This window comes from Danio rerio, chromosome 19 (genome assembly GCF_052040795.2).
Source record: "Danio rerio strain M-AB ecotype USA chromosome 19, GRCz13ab, whole genome shotgun sequence".
NCBI classification, from domain to species: Eukaryota; Metazoa; Chordata; class Actinopteri; order Cypriniformes; family Danionidae; genus Danio; species Danio rerio.
Window position 1 is genome coordinate 50,155,384 of NC_141039.2, and position 16,978 is coordinate 50,172,361.

Here is a 16,978-nt window from a genome sequence, read left to right on the forward strand (position 1 = left end):
CGACCAGTGCTCTTTGTTTTTTCAGTTTGTTCGTATCAAACTAAGTTAATTATTGCACCGTAACATGTTAGGACCACAACCAAACTTTAACCTCGTGTAGGGTTTTTAACCGCATTTAGTGACCGGAATAACACACGCGGCTTTCTGACGCTACCTGCCGTGTGCATCTAAGTTTCCGGGAAATGCTGAGGTTTTTTTTTCTCTCATTCGCCGTGCGGTATCAAACATTGCATGAAAAATACACGCTTAGAGCAGATCCTCGAATCAAATATCTCGTTTGTTGTGAGGGACATGAATGAATTCCCTGAATGAAAGAGCCAAACTGCAGTTAAAGTCCACCATTTAATCATTTGGCAAATAATTCGACTACAGATGTCCATGTAGGTTAAACACCATCACTTTCTCCTGTGTGTGAGTATTTTGACTGAAACTCGCGCGTGCCCAAATAGACACTCCCACACCCTCCCACTTTTCTTCCTCCGACACTCCCCCCTAAACAGAGCTGGACACGCCCACTTTTCTGACTTTTTCCAAAGTAGAGGTGTAAAAAATACCCTGCTGAAACGAGGGGGTTTCATGGCCCTTTAATAACAAGCAATACATTTTTTTTTTGCTTTATACAGTTTAAGGTGCATATTAGGAAAATAGAGATGGTTCAGAGGGGAAATAGCATGGGGGAAAATGGTTCTTGTGTCTGGCTGCTCATGTACACAGTGCTCTGACGATCTGTGCTACCTCATCAGAATGTGCTACCGGTAGCTCAATCTGTCATATTTCATCTAAAAAAACAGGGTTAGCACATCATGTCTATCAGAATGAACTACCTCCTTAAAGAAAGGTGTAAAAACAGGGGTAGCGCATTTTGTCAGCTTCAAATGTCAATCGGAACGAACTACCACTCTAATAAACAAATTAAATATAAAACTAATGAAATGAAGGCAGTAGTTCACTCTGATGGACAATTAAAGCTGCTATGCCTTTTTCTACATTGTTCAATAGAGTAGTAGTTTTGATAGATATTTGAAGCTGACAAGATGTGCTAAACCTGTTTTGGTAGATGAAACATGACAGATTAAGCTACCGGTGGCAAATTCTGAGAAGGTAGCACAGATCGTCAGAACACTGGTCGTAAATATCCTGATGATATTTACCAGATTAACACAGAATTTGGAGAAACATTAGTGAAGTAGGCTTTAATTGTCATTTCAACTATATACAGTTAGTACACAGTAAAACGAATCAATGTGCCTCCGGGACCAAGATGCTCCATACAACAAATTTACAGACATACATGAACTAAAAAACCTATGAAAGACTAAGAAAACTAAGAAACAACACACTCACAAAGAGCCTATGCAAATGTGCAAGCACAGACAAAGTGAAGAATTTTTCTAATAATTAATTCCTTTAGCACAGTGTTTCTCAACCATGTTTCTGGAGGAGCACCAACTCTGCACATTTTCCATGTCTCTTTAAACAAATCACACCTGATTCAGATCATCAGCTCATTAGCAGAGACTGACAGACCTGTAATGACTGCGACAACGGAGACATCCAAACCATGCAGTGTTGGTCCTCCAACAGAAACACTGATTTAGCAGACCCTTAAGTCCAATATCACAATAAATATACATTTTAAAAGGATTTACACCAAGTTAATTATTCCTAAACATTTAGCAATGATTCTTTCAGCCATCACACGAGTCATTAGACATTATTATAATATTACCATGTTGCTTATTAAACATTTTATAATATCATTAACAATGCTGAAATATGTTATGCTTATCATACTTTACTATATAAAGTTTGCAAGTAACTTCTATTCTTAATCTTTAATAAAAAATGTCCAATAAAAAGGTCATTCTGAAGCATGTTAAGTTAATTTTAATAGTAATTAGGCTATTGTTGTCATCTATGAATTTTCAAATGTACAAGAGAGACTAGAAAAATTGGGGAGCCTAACATAATTATTTTTATTATTATCATTGTTTAATTTTTTATTATTTAAATGGCCAAATTCACACTGAGAAGTTGAATGTGCTTGTCAGTTTGTTATTTGCCTAATAAATAATAATAGACTACAGTTTTTGTGTTTTTTTTTTTTTTTTTTTTTTTTACAGTTTTTAACATTTAAGGTGCTTCATACTTGTATGAAAAGTTATACTTATTTCCATATAATGTGGTAAATATAAAATAACAGAATTTTAACTTTAAGTTCTAGATAAATCAAATGTGTTTGTGCTGAATATGTTCATTTATTTTTCTTTTTGTTGAAACAAATGGACATAACTATCTTACTGACCCAAGCTTTTGAACAGTAGTGCAAGATTTGACTGGTTCAACTGCATTTATAACATTTTAAAGGGCAATATTAAAACTAGATGTGTAAATCTAAATTATTTTAAACAGAAATCAAACATTAAAATTGCATGCAGATCAGATGTGACCGCTGACTGACCTCGCACCAGTCTCTGACTCTCACTGTGAAGCTGCTTCATCGCCTCCTTACTGGCTTTCGCTGCTTTCCGCTCCTAAAAACATCATTAGGAAAAACTAATAAATGATTCAGCTACATCACACAATGAACACGATCAATGAGGAAAGCATCATTACAATAATCTCACCTTGCGTTGTGGCTTGTTTTCTTGTTCCTCGTCTCCACTGCACTCAGACAGATGAGGCTGTAAATATTCAATTATAAAACATAACCTTCAGTAAAGCTGATTTGTTTAACCCGTTTAAACAAGGACAACTAAAATTCTGTGCTAACTTTGTCTATTTTTTGCAAATTGTAACTTTTAAAAAAATTTAAAGTAGTGACCGATTTCTATGTTAAAATGAGCAAAACTAGTTTTGCTTACTGACCATTTACACTCATGAAATCAGAATTTTACTACTCATAAATAATGAGTAAATTCACAATATACATTTTGAGTTCCAGTCCTAATTATTGCAGTTAAAATATGCATATAAAATATATGCATAAAAAACTACTTGCAGTTCTGTCTTGGTACTTTGTTTTCACACAAAAAGTCAAACCAAGAAAAAGTTTTCTTACTTTATACTTGGCCTTCTTTTTCACAGCTGATCGGATGGCATCCAGAGACTCTTCCTCTTCTTCTTCAAGCTGATGTTCAGAGTCTTCCTCTAACTGAGCATCAAACAGGTCAGAGTCTCCCAGCAAACAGCCGCTGTCATTCAGAGCTTTGACTGGGGGAGCATCCTTTAAATAGGAAAAAGTCAAAATGAAAATTATTAGGGCTGTGCAATTAAAGGGGCAGTTCACCCAAAAGTGAAAAGTGTGTCATTATTTTCTCTCCCTTTACTTGTTCCAAACCCTTTCAAAATCTACATTTAGTCATTTGACAGATACTTATTTCCAAATTGCCTTACAAGTGAGGAGACATTCAGCAAATCTACATGAGGCAGTGCTAAGAGAATTGTGCTCAGATAATTAGGTGCTAGAGTCCGGGAGAGATTTTTTTTTTTTGGAGAAGAGTCAAGTCTGTTTTATAGGTGGTTGGTCAAGCCCACTTAATTTCTTTCTTTAGTTCAACACTAAAGATACTTTAATAAAGCTGGAAACCTGTATCATTTGATTTCCATATTAGTAATACATACTATGCAGGTCAATGGTTACAGGTTTTCAGCTTTCTTCAGAATATCTTCTTTTGACTTCAACAGAAAAACAAAAGCATAAAGGTTTAGGAAAAATGAGTACATGTTCATTTCTGAGTGAAGTATCCTTTTAACAACACTTTAAAACACACTTTTTAATTCATCCAGCAAGGTCACTTTGATTAGTTCATTGTTTTTGTTCACCTTATAAAAGTCAGTTTGGTATATCTGCTTTGGTTGTCTTTTGCACTTCATTCACCATAAATATACATATATATATATATATATATATATATATATATATATATATATATATATATATATATATATATATATATATATATATATATATATATATATATATGTGTATATATATATATGTGTGTGTGTGTGTGTGTGTATATATATATATATGCACATTTACTTTTAATTGTATATTAAATGTCAAACCCCATTCCCTAGACCAGGGGTGGGCAAACTCGGTCCTAGAGGGCCAGTGTCCTGCATAGTTTAGCTCCATCTCTAATCAAACACACCTGAACAAGCCAATCAGTGTCTTCAAGATCACTAGAAATCTATAAGCAGGTATGTTTGATCAGAGTTAGAGCTAAACTGTGCAGGACACAGGCCCTCCAGGACCGAGTTTGCCCACCCCTACCCTAGACTAACATCAGGGGTTTGTAACAGGCACAGGAAAAAAAAAAAAAATACAACCAATGTGGTTGCATATTTATTCGTTTTGGACTTCTTAAGTTTGTTACGACATATACACAAGCAAATTTATTTTACAAAATAATAATTTATTTGATAGTTCTATTTTATTTCTAACTTTTTTTTCGAGATTGTAGAAGAGCACTACCTTGCTTATGCTATGTGTTTATTTTTATCTATGCATTTGAATGCATTGTGTTAATTGTTTTAAGGAGAATTCAGTTTTAAGGAATGCAATTTATTACGTTTATTAAACACAATATTAATAAAGACCAAAATAACCTACGTTAAGATTTTTCTTTAATAATCGAGCAGCCCTAAAAGTTATTAAAACATCAATCTTGAGTCACACACTCCTGTTAAACATCCTAAACACCCACCTCAGATTTTTCCTTTAGCCGTTTCACCAGAGCAACGTTGCGCTTCTCTTTCTCTTTGCGTCTTTGTGACTTCTCTCTTTTTTTCTTTGCTTCTTTTGGCTTGACTTGAGCATCCTTCGCTTTTTCTTGCTCATCCTCATCGCTATCCATTGAGATGCGGGACACTCGTTTTCCTCTCTTCTTTATGACACTCTCAATCTCACTGGTTTTCGTCTCCTCATCGCTGGACTCTGACAGGACCAAAGTGTTCGTCATTCCTGCCTCTTCCTTCTCTCCGTCGCTGTCACTGTCCTGCAGTGCTTTCCGAGAGCGTCCCTTCCGACTGACGGCGATATCATCATCTGAATCTGGAACACAGACAGAATAATTCTGATTTAATTGGGACATAAAATAAGGTTGTTTAGAAACTACAATTTTTGTATATAGTTAAGTGTTACACTCTACCTCTGGTTATGTTTTATTCATAAAAATGACTTTTAAACATAACATTTAAATGATCAAATTCGCACTTATTATTAATAAATTTTAAAATGCAATTTAAATGCACTTTTTGTGCATTTAATGTTTTATATATGTGAATGTATAATAATGACTTTGTTATAAACTATTATTCTAGGTCTTTGACATTAATAAATTCAGATTTGGACCTATAGTATCATCTTACCTTGCTGGTCCTCAGTGCGCTTGTTGTTGTCAATCACAGGCTCCTCCATTGGTGAACCCACACCACTGTCTGAATCGCTCTCAGCTGTTCCTCCCTCAACCACATCCACAGGCTAGAAAGGAAAGAAAAAAAGTACATACATTGGAAATGAGTAAAATTATACTGCATCATAAATATACACCTATCATAAACACACAGCTTGGTTACATCTAATAAAACACAAATTTCTGAAAAAAGGAACATATTTAAAAAGACAAAACTGTAAAATTTGTAATTGTTTTCTCATCCTTCACTTGTTTATAACCAGTTTGAGTTTCTTTATTCTGTTTAACACAAAGAATGCTATAATAAATAATGTTAATAAAAAACGACAAATGACTTCCATAGCATTTTTGTTCCTACTATAGATGTCAATGGCTATTTTCCCCCCAACATTCTTCAAAATATCTTGTTTTGTGTTTGACAGAAGAAAGAAACGCTTAAATTTAACAACCACTTAAGTATTTAAGTAAGTAAATAGTAAGGAAATGGGTGAACTGTCACTTTAATATTACATTGGGCACTTCATGTCTATTTCGAGTAACGTTACCACATTCAGAATTCAGAATAACACACACATGTACATCGCTAATTGCTTATTTCTACAGCAAATACACACAATATAATCCCATATAATAAATATAAATTCAACAAATCCCAAATATGGCTATACAAAACTCCGTCAAACTCCTCGTTTGGCCTTTCTTGACAAAGAACAGGATGAATAGCTAATGCAAGCAGGCTAGCTAGCTAAACACAAATAACCAGTTAAATTAATTCAAAATTGACTAAAACTGCTGTTTAAACTAGTGGTAAACTTGTTCTTGTCCACCACATGTAGTCATTCCTATGTATTTTGTAAATAATGTCTGAATATTAGGAAGTGGAATAACGTTACATTACCCGCTCTGAAAGGACTGAGCTCATCTTTGTGGGTCGAGTCTTGCGCTTTTAATCGAAACAAAACCGCATCAATCGTTCGAGACACGACGTATAAAGTAAATAACTCAAGCTTAATATTCAAAACCTCATTAAATTAATCTGATAATGTTATTTTTACAGTGCCAAACACGTACACATCCATCTCCCGCCCGATGGTGCTAACTGAATTGAACGTCAGCCTTCGCGCGCCGAGCTCGAGCGCTTTTCTTTAACTGCCTATGTCATTCTTTTCGAGCCTCGCTATTGGATGGACGGTTGTTGTGCGCTCTTGCGCTGCGCTGATTGGATGAAACAGTCAGCGCTGGAACGCCAATACAGCATCCGATTGGTCAACGCTGACTGTATATTGACAACAACAGAGGGCAGGATATTTTAAAGGGACAGTTCACCAAAAAATAAAATTTACTCACTATTTACTTACCTTCGAGCAGTTTCAAACCCTTATGCCATATATGATGCCTTCTGTTGAACTTAAGAGAAAATATGTTTCAATAAATCGGAAAAAAAACATTGAGTCCTATAGTAGGAAAAACAAATACTGTACAAGTCAATGATTACAGGATTTCAGCTTTTAAAATATATATTCTTTTGTGTTTAACAGAGGACAGAAAGTCACACAGATTTGGAACAAGTGATAAATGACAATTAATATATTTGGGCGAACTATCCCTTTAAATATACCAGCAACTTTCACTATGCCTAATGTAGGTTACATATAAAGAGAGAGAGAAAATAATTTACATTTCACAATTTATCAGATGCTTTTATTCAAAAGTAACACACACGACAACAAAATAAACAATGAATGAAACAGAAAACTGATTAGAAAGTGATTTATTTCCAATAAAAGAGAAAGCCTAATGAATAAAAGCAGTATATAGAAAGTGAGAGGACCAATCCATTTTAATAGATAGAGTAGAAAAGAAAACTAAGTGTTACCAAAAATATAACCGATACTTCACAATGAGTAAAGACTCTGAAGAATATAAAAATCTATCAAAGTCAAGGGATAGTTCATCAAAAAGATTTTATTTACTCACTGTTTACTCACCTTTGAGTGGTTCCAAACCTTTATGCCATATATCAGGGGTTCCCAAACTTTTCAGCACGCGACCCCTAAAATAACAATACCAGTGACTCGCGACCCCCAATATCCCCTGAGGTGATTATAAATACAGAAAACTTGCATGCAATGGCGCACACACACACCAATAGACCAAAGTCTATTCTTCGTTTAATTTTTTAAATGTATTTCAGTGCTGTAAATGGGCCAGAAGTTTAACCTGGTGTTATAAAATCAATCTGCTGCATCTGACGCTATTGCTGTGTCTTTAATATAATGTATTTACCCCATGGGTCGCAATCCAATAGAACAAGTAAATAAGCTACTATAGTAACTATAAACGACAGATTTTTTTTCTCTTCAGTTGGTTATGGATAAAATATGGTAATTCTTATGGTTTAATAATAATAAGTAGATTTTTGGAAATCACCAGGTGACCCCCCTTCATTGTTCCACGACCCCTCAAGGGGTCCCGACCCCCACTTTGAGAACCACTGCCATATATGATACCTTCTGTTGAACATAAAAGATTATATTTTTTAAGAAATAGGAAAAAACATTGCATGCAATAATAGGAAAAACAAATAACCGGATAACAAGGTAACCGGAAGTTTATCAGTATGTGAACAGCACTAGATCGGCATATACCCTATAGGGCTGTTCTAACAAGTATGTGAAATTCAACAGAGCATTAAACACAACCCCAACGTTCCTGCTTTAATTCACCTAATCAAAACGGATAGGTTGTGAAGAACATATGCAAATCAATACCTCACTGTGCACAAGCATGCCTTCAGTTTTTTTGTAAATTATCTAAATGTATTTTTCCTTCATATTTTGTTTGCATTTCTGTTTGCTACACTGCAAGTTTTCAACCTGAAACCCTGTGATTGAGGTGAAGTTGGTTTTATATTTGCACATACGTTCAGTGACAACTTGTGAAATGGTCACTATAATTAATCACAATACTTTAAATATTGGGTTCGAAATTGCATGTAAATATGACTTCAAATCAACACGATCACTATTTAGTTGACTGTAAACAGTGTTGTACTTTAATAGTCATTCGCTGCTAATATGATTTCACTGATTAGTATTTGCAAACAATATTTTTTCTGAAATTGTATTATTAGGGAGAAAGTCTGAATGCACAAATATAAAACCAACGTTGCCTCAAAACCATTGTGCATCATGCCCACTTAGCACAGAAATGTTAGTCCTAATAAGCATTTTTGTCTGTGGTCATCTCTGTGGCCCTGGGCGCTTGCCAGTTTGCCCATATGTTTAATTCGCCTGTGACGATGATGCAGTGGGTGGGTGGAAATCGCCAAGAAATTCATTCTTTGTAAGGCTAAACTGAAATGTGTAAACTGAAGAATAGAAACGCAAGTCAGAAAAGCTTAACGTGGCTTACCTAAACATAAACCAGAGAAATACAAATTTCTGTCTAAATGTACTTGTAATTTACCCCAGCTACTGTAAAAAGAACCAAGAGTCCCAATTGCATAAATAAAGTGAAAAACATTACTTGTTTTCTCCCCATTGAAGTCTATCATAAGAAAAAAAGCTTAATGTGGCTTAATGCACCTTAACAACAAGCAGGGAAAATCAAATTTCTATCAAATTTTACTCTGGACAAACTCTTTCTGATGTCAAAAGATTGAGCTTTAATTTTAGTGAGTGAAAATGTTGACGTTATGCGTTTTAAGTCCATTATATGGAAACAGCTTAGCGTACTACAACACAGAACAGGGAAACCCACATTTCAGTAAAACTTTACTTGTGATTAACACTAACTACTGTCAAACGAACAGGCCCTAACAGGTTGGTTTAATGGTTTAATTTTTTTACTTGCCCGGCCAAAATTTTCACTTTCCCCATATATTAAATAATGTGTCAAAAATAATGTTTATAATTATTAAAATGCTAAAAAATATTTAAATAATATTTTTAAAATGTATAATATATGTATAATGAGCAAAATTATGTGTTAACCAAACAAAAAGAGCAGTATGGAAAATGTGAAAGTATTTTATTTATGTTCGAAATTATTTAACAAAAGGTGGCTCAAATCGGGCCAGTAATGATCCCGTCTACTGTCCCAAGGGTCTCTCACACTGGCCCCGGGCCATCGGGCAGTCGTTATTGTTGAGCCCTGCCTAATTCCATAGATAAAGTGAACAATATCAGGGTAAGCATTTTCTCCCCATTGAAGTCTATAATAAAGACTGAGGTAAAGTTAGTTTAATATTCAGACTTCCTCCTTGCTGTTAATAATTAATAATATTAATAATTTCGCTTTCAGAAGTGCATTTTTTTTTGCATTCCAGAAATAGTGAAATTATATTAGCAGCCAATGACTATTAAATTATTGTTCACAGTCAAATAAATGCTGCTAATGTTGTCTTAAAAGTCATTCTTACGTGGTTTCAAGGCGAATATTAAAAGTACCAAAGTAAATAATATAGGGAGCCCGTCACAAGCGGTCACCGAATAAATGTGCGAATATAAAACTACCTTTACCTCAAAGGAAAATCGTATAATAACTTTGCAACAACCGAGGGAAACCAAATGTTAAAAAGGCTCTTCATAAAACCAAAGCTAGTGTTAATCACAAGTAAAATAAGATAGAAATGTGATTTTCCCCGCTTGTTGTTAAGGTAGGCTACATTAAAGCCAACTTTAGCTTTTTCCTTGACATCAATGGGGGAGAAAACGCTTAACAAGATGCTTTTCACATTATCTATGGAATTAGGACTCATCCTTTTCACAGTAGTTGAGGTTAATCACAAGTACAATTTGAAGGAAATTTGGGTTTCTCTGATTTGTTTAGGTACATTAAGCCAGCGGGTCCCAACAGGGGGGGCCTGGCCCACTAGGGGAGAGGGGTCTGGCTGCAGACCTGGTGCAGTACAATCTGGGCTGCATCCAATGCTTTTTAATGGGCTCACCTAACCCCACCCCTAACCCTACCCGTCACAGTGACGTCACTCACTCCATTTGAGTGCGTTGTGTCTGACATTGCATCGCTGAGTGATGCAGTCTCAGCTTGCATCATAAAGGCTGCATTCAGATACTGTTGCACTAGGGGGCCTCAGCAAGCTCTGTGGGGCTCTTGTCATATTTGTTTTACAAATTTTAGCAGTGGAAAATTAGGAGAACAATCATGTTGCCTTAGTTCATTTTATCCCTTGGCTGACCAAAAATGGACAAATTTGTCATATGCACTCCACAAATAAAGACTGTAGAGTCTTACTGATTCGCCTTCAGCAGCTAATACTAATGACCCAAGCATACTGGACCCAGGTGTTGAAGCTCCAAACATTTCAACAGTATCCGGATGCAGCCTTTATGATGCAAGCTGAGACTGCATCACTCAGCAATGCAATGTCAGACACAGTGCACTCAAATGAAGTGAGTGACGTCACTGTGTGGGGTAGGGTTAGGGGTGGGATTAGGTGAGCACATTAAAAGCATTGGATGCAGCTCAGATTGCACTGCACCAGGTCTGCATCCAGACCCCTCTCAAACATTTCGGGTCACAGCGCATGCAATACTATAAACACCAAGATAGTTACTTGAACTATGGTTTTATTTCATTTTCTCAAAGCAAAGAGTCCCTGACCCAGCCACAGGGCAGAAACTGCGCAAAAGTTCTTGCTAACATATGCATGAGGCCCAGGGGCGGATTGGCCATCTGGCAATACTGCCTAATGCCAGAAGGGCCGGACCATTTTGCCCAATCGGCAACGGCCGGCTGGTTTCGAGATGGGCCGACCCAATCAGAGGACATAATCAAAATCTGGCAAGAATGTCAAACAAACAGTAAGTGCAACACAAGCTATAATTGTCAGAGATGGACCGTAAAAACGGAGAGGCGGTGCCGAAAAGCTCATTAAAAGCAAAAAATTGGTTCTGAAATCAAACTAAAGCTGCGGTCACACTTGACTTTTCTTCCCATAGACTTCCATTCATACGCACGCGAATGCGTCAGACCGGAGACGCGGGGTCATGCGTCAAGTTTCGCAGGTTGCTGCGGTGCAAAGTTCAAGCTTGGTGAACTCTGACCTGCAAAATCAAATTAATTGACTGCGTGAGACCCATTGAGGATTAAAACATGACCTCTCTGGACAGAAATTTAAAACATGGAGCAATCACCCGCTTTTTAATGTCTAATAATCTTGTTTAATCCCGCCCCTTTTCGCAGCGCTGCATGACAGAATTTCGCACTCACAAACTCTAGTGTGACCGTAGCATAATGCATTCAATTAACTGAAATATTTTATGTGTATGGGTGTTTCCCAGTGATGGGTTGCAGCTGAAAGGGCATCCACTGCATAAAATATGTGCTGGATAAGTTGGTGGTTCATTCCGTTGTGGCGACCCCTGATTAATAAAGAGACTAAGCAGAAAAGAAAATGAATGCATGTATTAAATTGTCATAAATGGGTTGTTTTTGTTCCAGTAACATATATTAAATGTTTAAATATATATTATGATATTGTTTGTATTATTCCACCATCTGCACACTAATATAAGTGGTGAATGTCCGTGTGTGGAGCTGTGTCGGTGTGGTAATGTGGGCTGGTTTGGCTACAGTGCCAGGGCTGATTTTTTCGTCCTAGTCTGCCCCTGATGAAGCCATCCAAATTAATAAGATATTTACTGACGACTGATCCTCAATTCAGCAAGATGTATCCAATTATAAAAATGGCCTATTGATGTTTTGCTTTTATATTTTACATATTATTTGTGCATAAACATATCTAATAAACAGTTTTTTGACATTTGTGTTTGATATAAATGTGAAAGGGGTCTTACAATAGGGGGTCTCAGGCAAACATTGCATTAAGACACGTTAAGCTTTTATCACCTTAAGCGTTTTAGATTGTCCCGTAATATTCAATTCATCAGCATAGAACTGATATTAAAGGCCATGTTTCTGAATGAATATACATAGTAATCCCATATATTCCCACAATAAAATATCAGCAACTTTCAGTGTGCTTATTGTGAACAGTTGCACATAGAATACAAGGAAAAAGCCACCCACACCGATCCGAATGTTTGTCAATCCACAATCCAACACACGTGCTAAATGTCACTTACAACTCAAATTAGCAGGCGAGCAGCAGATTTTTCCCGGATTTAGATGATCAACCGAACAAGCACTAATTTCACGGCCATAAGCCGCTCCTGAAGTTAAATTATGTAACGCAGCTTGATGAGGATCCGCGCAGCGCGCTCACCGCCCAAACCTTTATCATTTTCCCCGTGCGCGTCCACCAACCGAATGTCGCGTCCCCGCGCATGCGCCCTTACAAATCCCATGGATCTGCTTTAAATCACTCAGAAGACAACGCAGGCAGAGCTGCACATCTACGCATCCCTTCCATTTCTTAAATTAGCCACCTTAAGCTTCGAGATACCGCCCCCAATTTCAGTGTCGGTACGGAGCCGCCAGGCCGGGACAGAGACGGAGAGAGAGCCCTCGGCCATGGAAGCGCTCGGACCCGGTAAGTGCTGAAAATAAGCCGAGTGACAGCGCAGCGCGGGCCGTTGCGCCGCTCACTAGGGCCCGCGGTCGAGCGCTGTTTAGGCCTCGACGGAAAAAAACGAAAACAAGCCCTCTATCACGCCGCACACGCTTGTCAAAACCGTCATAACGTCACAAAGCTGTCGGTAATCGTGTTATATCCTCAAGAACGAGTGTGTGAGACGCCAACAAGTGTTTGTTTATCAGTGAATGAGCGAGCTCAGTGCGGAAGACAGGACGGCATTGTGTGGGGATTTAACCACACGCATCTTCCTTCCGCGTCTGCCCTCAACAAGCCTGCGTGATAAAAACACCACCTTTCTTTTCAAGCTAACCATTTTGTTCGACTGTTTGTTCGTTGGACGTTTATAAATATCGTTATTGATTTGCTGCGCGAGCTCGAGACGCTAATAGAACGCGCGTGCGTGCGTGCGTGCGCTGGAGAACAAACGCGCGCGGATGTTGGTTTTTATTGTTGGCGCTTTGTGTGATGCCCATGTGCGTTTGTTTATTCCCAAATGCTCTTCATGCCAGAGGATAATGGTTGACAGGACTTTAAGCGCCTCTGTCAAGTACATGACTCCACGCACAGCCAAAAAACCAGCCGCTCCACTGTTAATGAACTCTCTGACCTTTGACAAATGATGATCTCCCATAGTGATATGCATGCTAATTAAGCCATGCCTGTACATCATCATCGTTTCTGAGAGCTCAACAGCTCATACTATCTTTTATTAGAAGCCTATGTTTTCTTTGCTGCACGTAAGGCATCCATGCTTCAGAAAAGTTGCCCTCCTCACTCTCGTTATCTTAATTTTCACTCAGTGCTGTCTAGAATCACTTCTGCTGTCTGTAAACACTTCTGTTTATTGCACAGTTGAGGCAGCCTCATGAATGCCTCTTAATTAGTGCTTTGATACAGAGCACACTTCATAAGGAGAATAATAGGATGTGTGGTGTGGCTTTGTTTAAATTGATCTGAGTGAAAACTATAACCAATTCAGATTTTTTTGGCAGTATTTGCTTTATAGCAGTGATAATTGGCATTGGCGGGTTTTGCAAAAATGACAATCATGTTTGCATTTGCTTTATTTAAAATGGATTAATTTTCTCCAGCACACTTTGGCTGCAAGCATCTTGTGGTCCGGCTAACCAACATCAGCTAAGAGTTTTTTTTTTTTAATGATTTACAGATTAAGCTTGTTAGCATGAGTAATAAATTTACCCTTATTGAACTCGATCTCTAGTCTTATTAGATTATAATGTAGTAATATAATTATTTAGCATCATTAAGCAATTATATACTTTTCTATAATTCATAATTGGTCCTGTAATCATCTGATGTAGAATATTTCTGCATGTGTCTTTTCATAAATATATCAGTTAAACTTTACAATAATAAAAGATATCACCCATATTTGGACATTTTTTTAGATTCACAGAGGTTATATCAAACATTAAAGCATTAAATTTGCATTTAATATACTTTATTAATCAGTTTTGTGTTATGATTTGATGTAGGACATCTCATCTCTGACCCTTTAGCAAATTCCCATTATGCAATATAATTTATTTTTTCACTATCAATTCAGTTCCTGATTAAAAAAAATTCTGTATTAGAAATTAAATGCATTAAAAACTGCGGTTAGTTTAGATTTTGTTGCATTATGAAATTATATTTCATTTTAAAGTCATGGAGTTAAGATGGACGGCATGAAGGATCAGCTGCTCTGATAGTGGATTTATTGATTGTGGCATTGATGGTGTGATTCAGTGTGCCAGTAATGTGGATCTTGCATATCTTTGTCATGTCTGCCTGTAATCCAGGTGATCTGCCTGTGTTGTGTGGCTCAGTGTCACTACTGAGTCATCAGCTGCCCCTCACTTTAAGCCAATCATGCCATTTAGCTCGCCAATGTCACGGTGTGTGACACTTTTAGCCTGTTGCCCACCGGTTAAGATGTAAAGCATGCAGAAAACAGTTCACGCTTAATTCATTAATGCTTTTATCATGTGCTAATCAACCTACAGTGTCGTCTTCATGAATTGGTGATTTATTATTCTATATTGTTTGATCAAGATATGCATGCTATTATTTTTGTCTAACATTCAGATATTCTTTATTGATGAAATGCCTTCAAAGCCTTTTGTTTTCTTTCTGAAGCTCGAAACGTCACCTGTGGTGACAACTTGATTATATTCGTGACCCTGGACCTCAAAATCAGTCTTAAGTTGTGCAGGAATAGCCAACAACAAATGATATGGATCAAAATTAGGTTATTTTTAAGCCAAAAATCATTAGAAGTGAAATTCATGAAGACATTGAGCAAATTGTTTGATGTAAATAAATATATCAACTTATTTTTCGATTATTAATTTGCATTGCTGACAACTTAATTTAGACTTTCTAAAAGCAATTATTTATTTTTAACCCTCATATTTTCATTGTATAATTGTATCTCAGGCAGATATTGTCCTATCCAAGCAAAGCATACATCAATGGAAAGCATATTTAAATGCCTCTTGGATGTATAAACCTTTCTAAGATCCTTCTGACTAGCTTTGTGGTCCAGTGTCACATATTATATACAACAAATGATTTTAAAAATAATATAAACATAATAAATTTTTTGGGAGCTGTGCTATGGCTATATTTTATTATTATTTTTGTTTTAGTTAAATATGTGAGGGAAAAAACAAGTGTGCAATGCATGATTGATTATTCTACTGTGATAAATAAACGGGTCATATGTTTCGAAATAATAATGCGTTCATTATTTGCTTTGATTAGCCAGTCTTATGGCATTATACACAACATTTTACAGGATTATGAATTGATATTTGCAGTCTTTATTGTGGAGTATTTATTAATATTTGTAAAGAATAATATGTGTATACTTAACAGCAAATGCTAAGATGGCTTTCAATCCTTTATGCTTTTACATATCTAATGATTTTTAGACAATTGATTGATGTTCTGGATCAAATGAGCAACCCAATGCCTTTTTGTTCGCTGCTTACTTTACTCGTAATTCAATTGAAAGCATTAGGATAGCACTGAAAGCTCAGCCTTGATAATGTGTCGGTCGTGAGACAGTCTGAAGGCAGTATCTGCCCACTTCTCTAGCGATGCAGTCTCACATCCCATCTTGGTGTGAAGTGTAACAGCTGAGTGGCCTATATTTAGAGTGCTCTTGGTTTTTGATGAATGCTGGTTTTCCCCATCGCCACTCCAGCTGTGTTGCTGAGTTCAGTAGGGGTAGCTAGTTGATCTTAGAAGTATCTATATTTTTTAAACTGTCAGTGAATATTAATAATTGAATAATAATAATAATAATAGTGCTGCAGAGTAATTGAATATTTACTTGAATAGACCATTTTGAGGGATGCAAACAATGACAATGGTCCTAATGTATTTTCTGTTTTACATTTTAATTTCTATAGTTTCCGAGAATCCAAAAAGAGCAGCATATTGATAAATAATGTTATGATAGCTGTTTTAACATTAAGTTATGATTGAATTGCCTCTTGTTACAATTATGAAATGGTTTGACAACAAGCAGAAAATGTTCTTGGGCCAATTACATCACCACATTGAAATGGTCTATAGAAAATTAAAATTCTAATGTTCCTCCACTGTATTTATGCTAATTGGGTCAGTGTTTGTTCACAGACTCACACTTTTTCAAATCACTTTTATTGTCACATCATCATCAGCAGCACATGTGCTATGAGGAGTAAAAAGCAGTGTTCAATACAATGACAAACTCCTAAACAAAACGATATACTGTTAACAATGTTGACGATAAATACATAACACAATATACACGCATATGTAGACACAATAGTATAATTACCCACTATAAAGTATTTAATTGAAGTATCGATTATATGTGAAATACTTGGCATTGGATCGGAAAGAAAACAATTGGCCATCCTTAGAGTTCAGAGTATTTTGTTGGCATTAAGAGGAGGGGGAGCCATAGGCAGACGGACTGTATGTGCAGGGGACGAAAGAGCCG

The 16,978-nt window shown here is 36.5% G+C and overlaps 2 protein-coding genes across 7 annotated transcripts in view; one reads left to right on the forward strand and one right to left on the reverse strand.

Moving 5' to 3' along the window:
* Positions 1–12,656, reverse strand: part of clspn (claspin) — a 38,046-nt gene extending 25,390 nt beyond the window's left edge. The window contains exons 1-8 of one of the 6 annotated variants that reach the window (XM_087296061.1): positions 12,530–12,656; positions 7,409–7,473; positions 6,779–6,819; positions 5,377–5,488; positions 4,713–5,059; positions 3,062–3,226; positions 2,628–2,684; positions 2,462–2,534 (exon numbers count right to left, since the gene is read on the reverse strand). In XM_087296061.1, the coding sequence (XP_087152187.1) occupies positions 2,462–2,534; positions 2,628–2,684; positions 3,062–3,226; positions 4,713–5,059; positions 5,377–5,425 (691 nt within the window). In that variant the 5' untranslated portion in view covers positions 5,426–5,488; positions 6,779–6,819; positions 7,409–7,473; positions 12,530–12,656. Of the gene's footprint in view, positions 1–2,461; positions 2,535–2,627; positions 2,685–3,061; positions 3,227–4,712; positions 5,060–5,376; positions 5,489–6,318; positions 6,541–6,778; positions 6,828–7,408; positions 7,474–12,529 lie in introns of those variants that run through there. The other 5 variants (XM_087296065.1, XM_087296062.1, XM_087296064.1 and 2 more) reach the window with 5 other exon arrangements.
* A 138-nt stretch (positions 12,657–12,794) lies between these two features.
* ago4 (argonaute RISC component 4) overlaps positions 12,795–16,978 on the forward strand; it is a 36,798-nt gene continuing 32,614 nt past the window's right edge. Inside the window, 1 exon segment of the mRNA NM_001252559.2 lies at positions 12,795–12,936. Within this exon segment, the coding sequence (NP_001239488.1) occupies positions 12,918–12,936 (19 nt within the window). The 5' untranslated portion in view covers positions 12,795–12,917.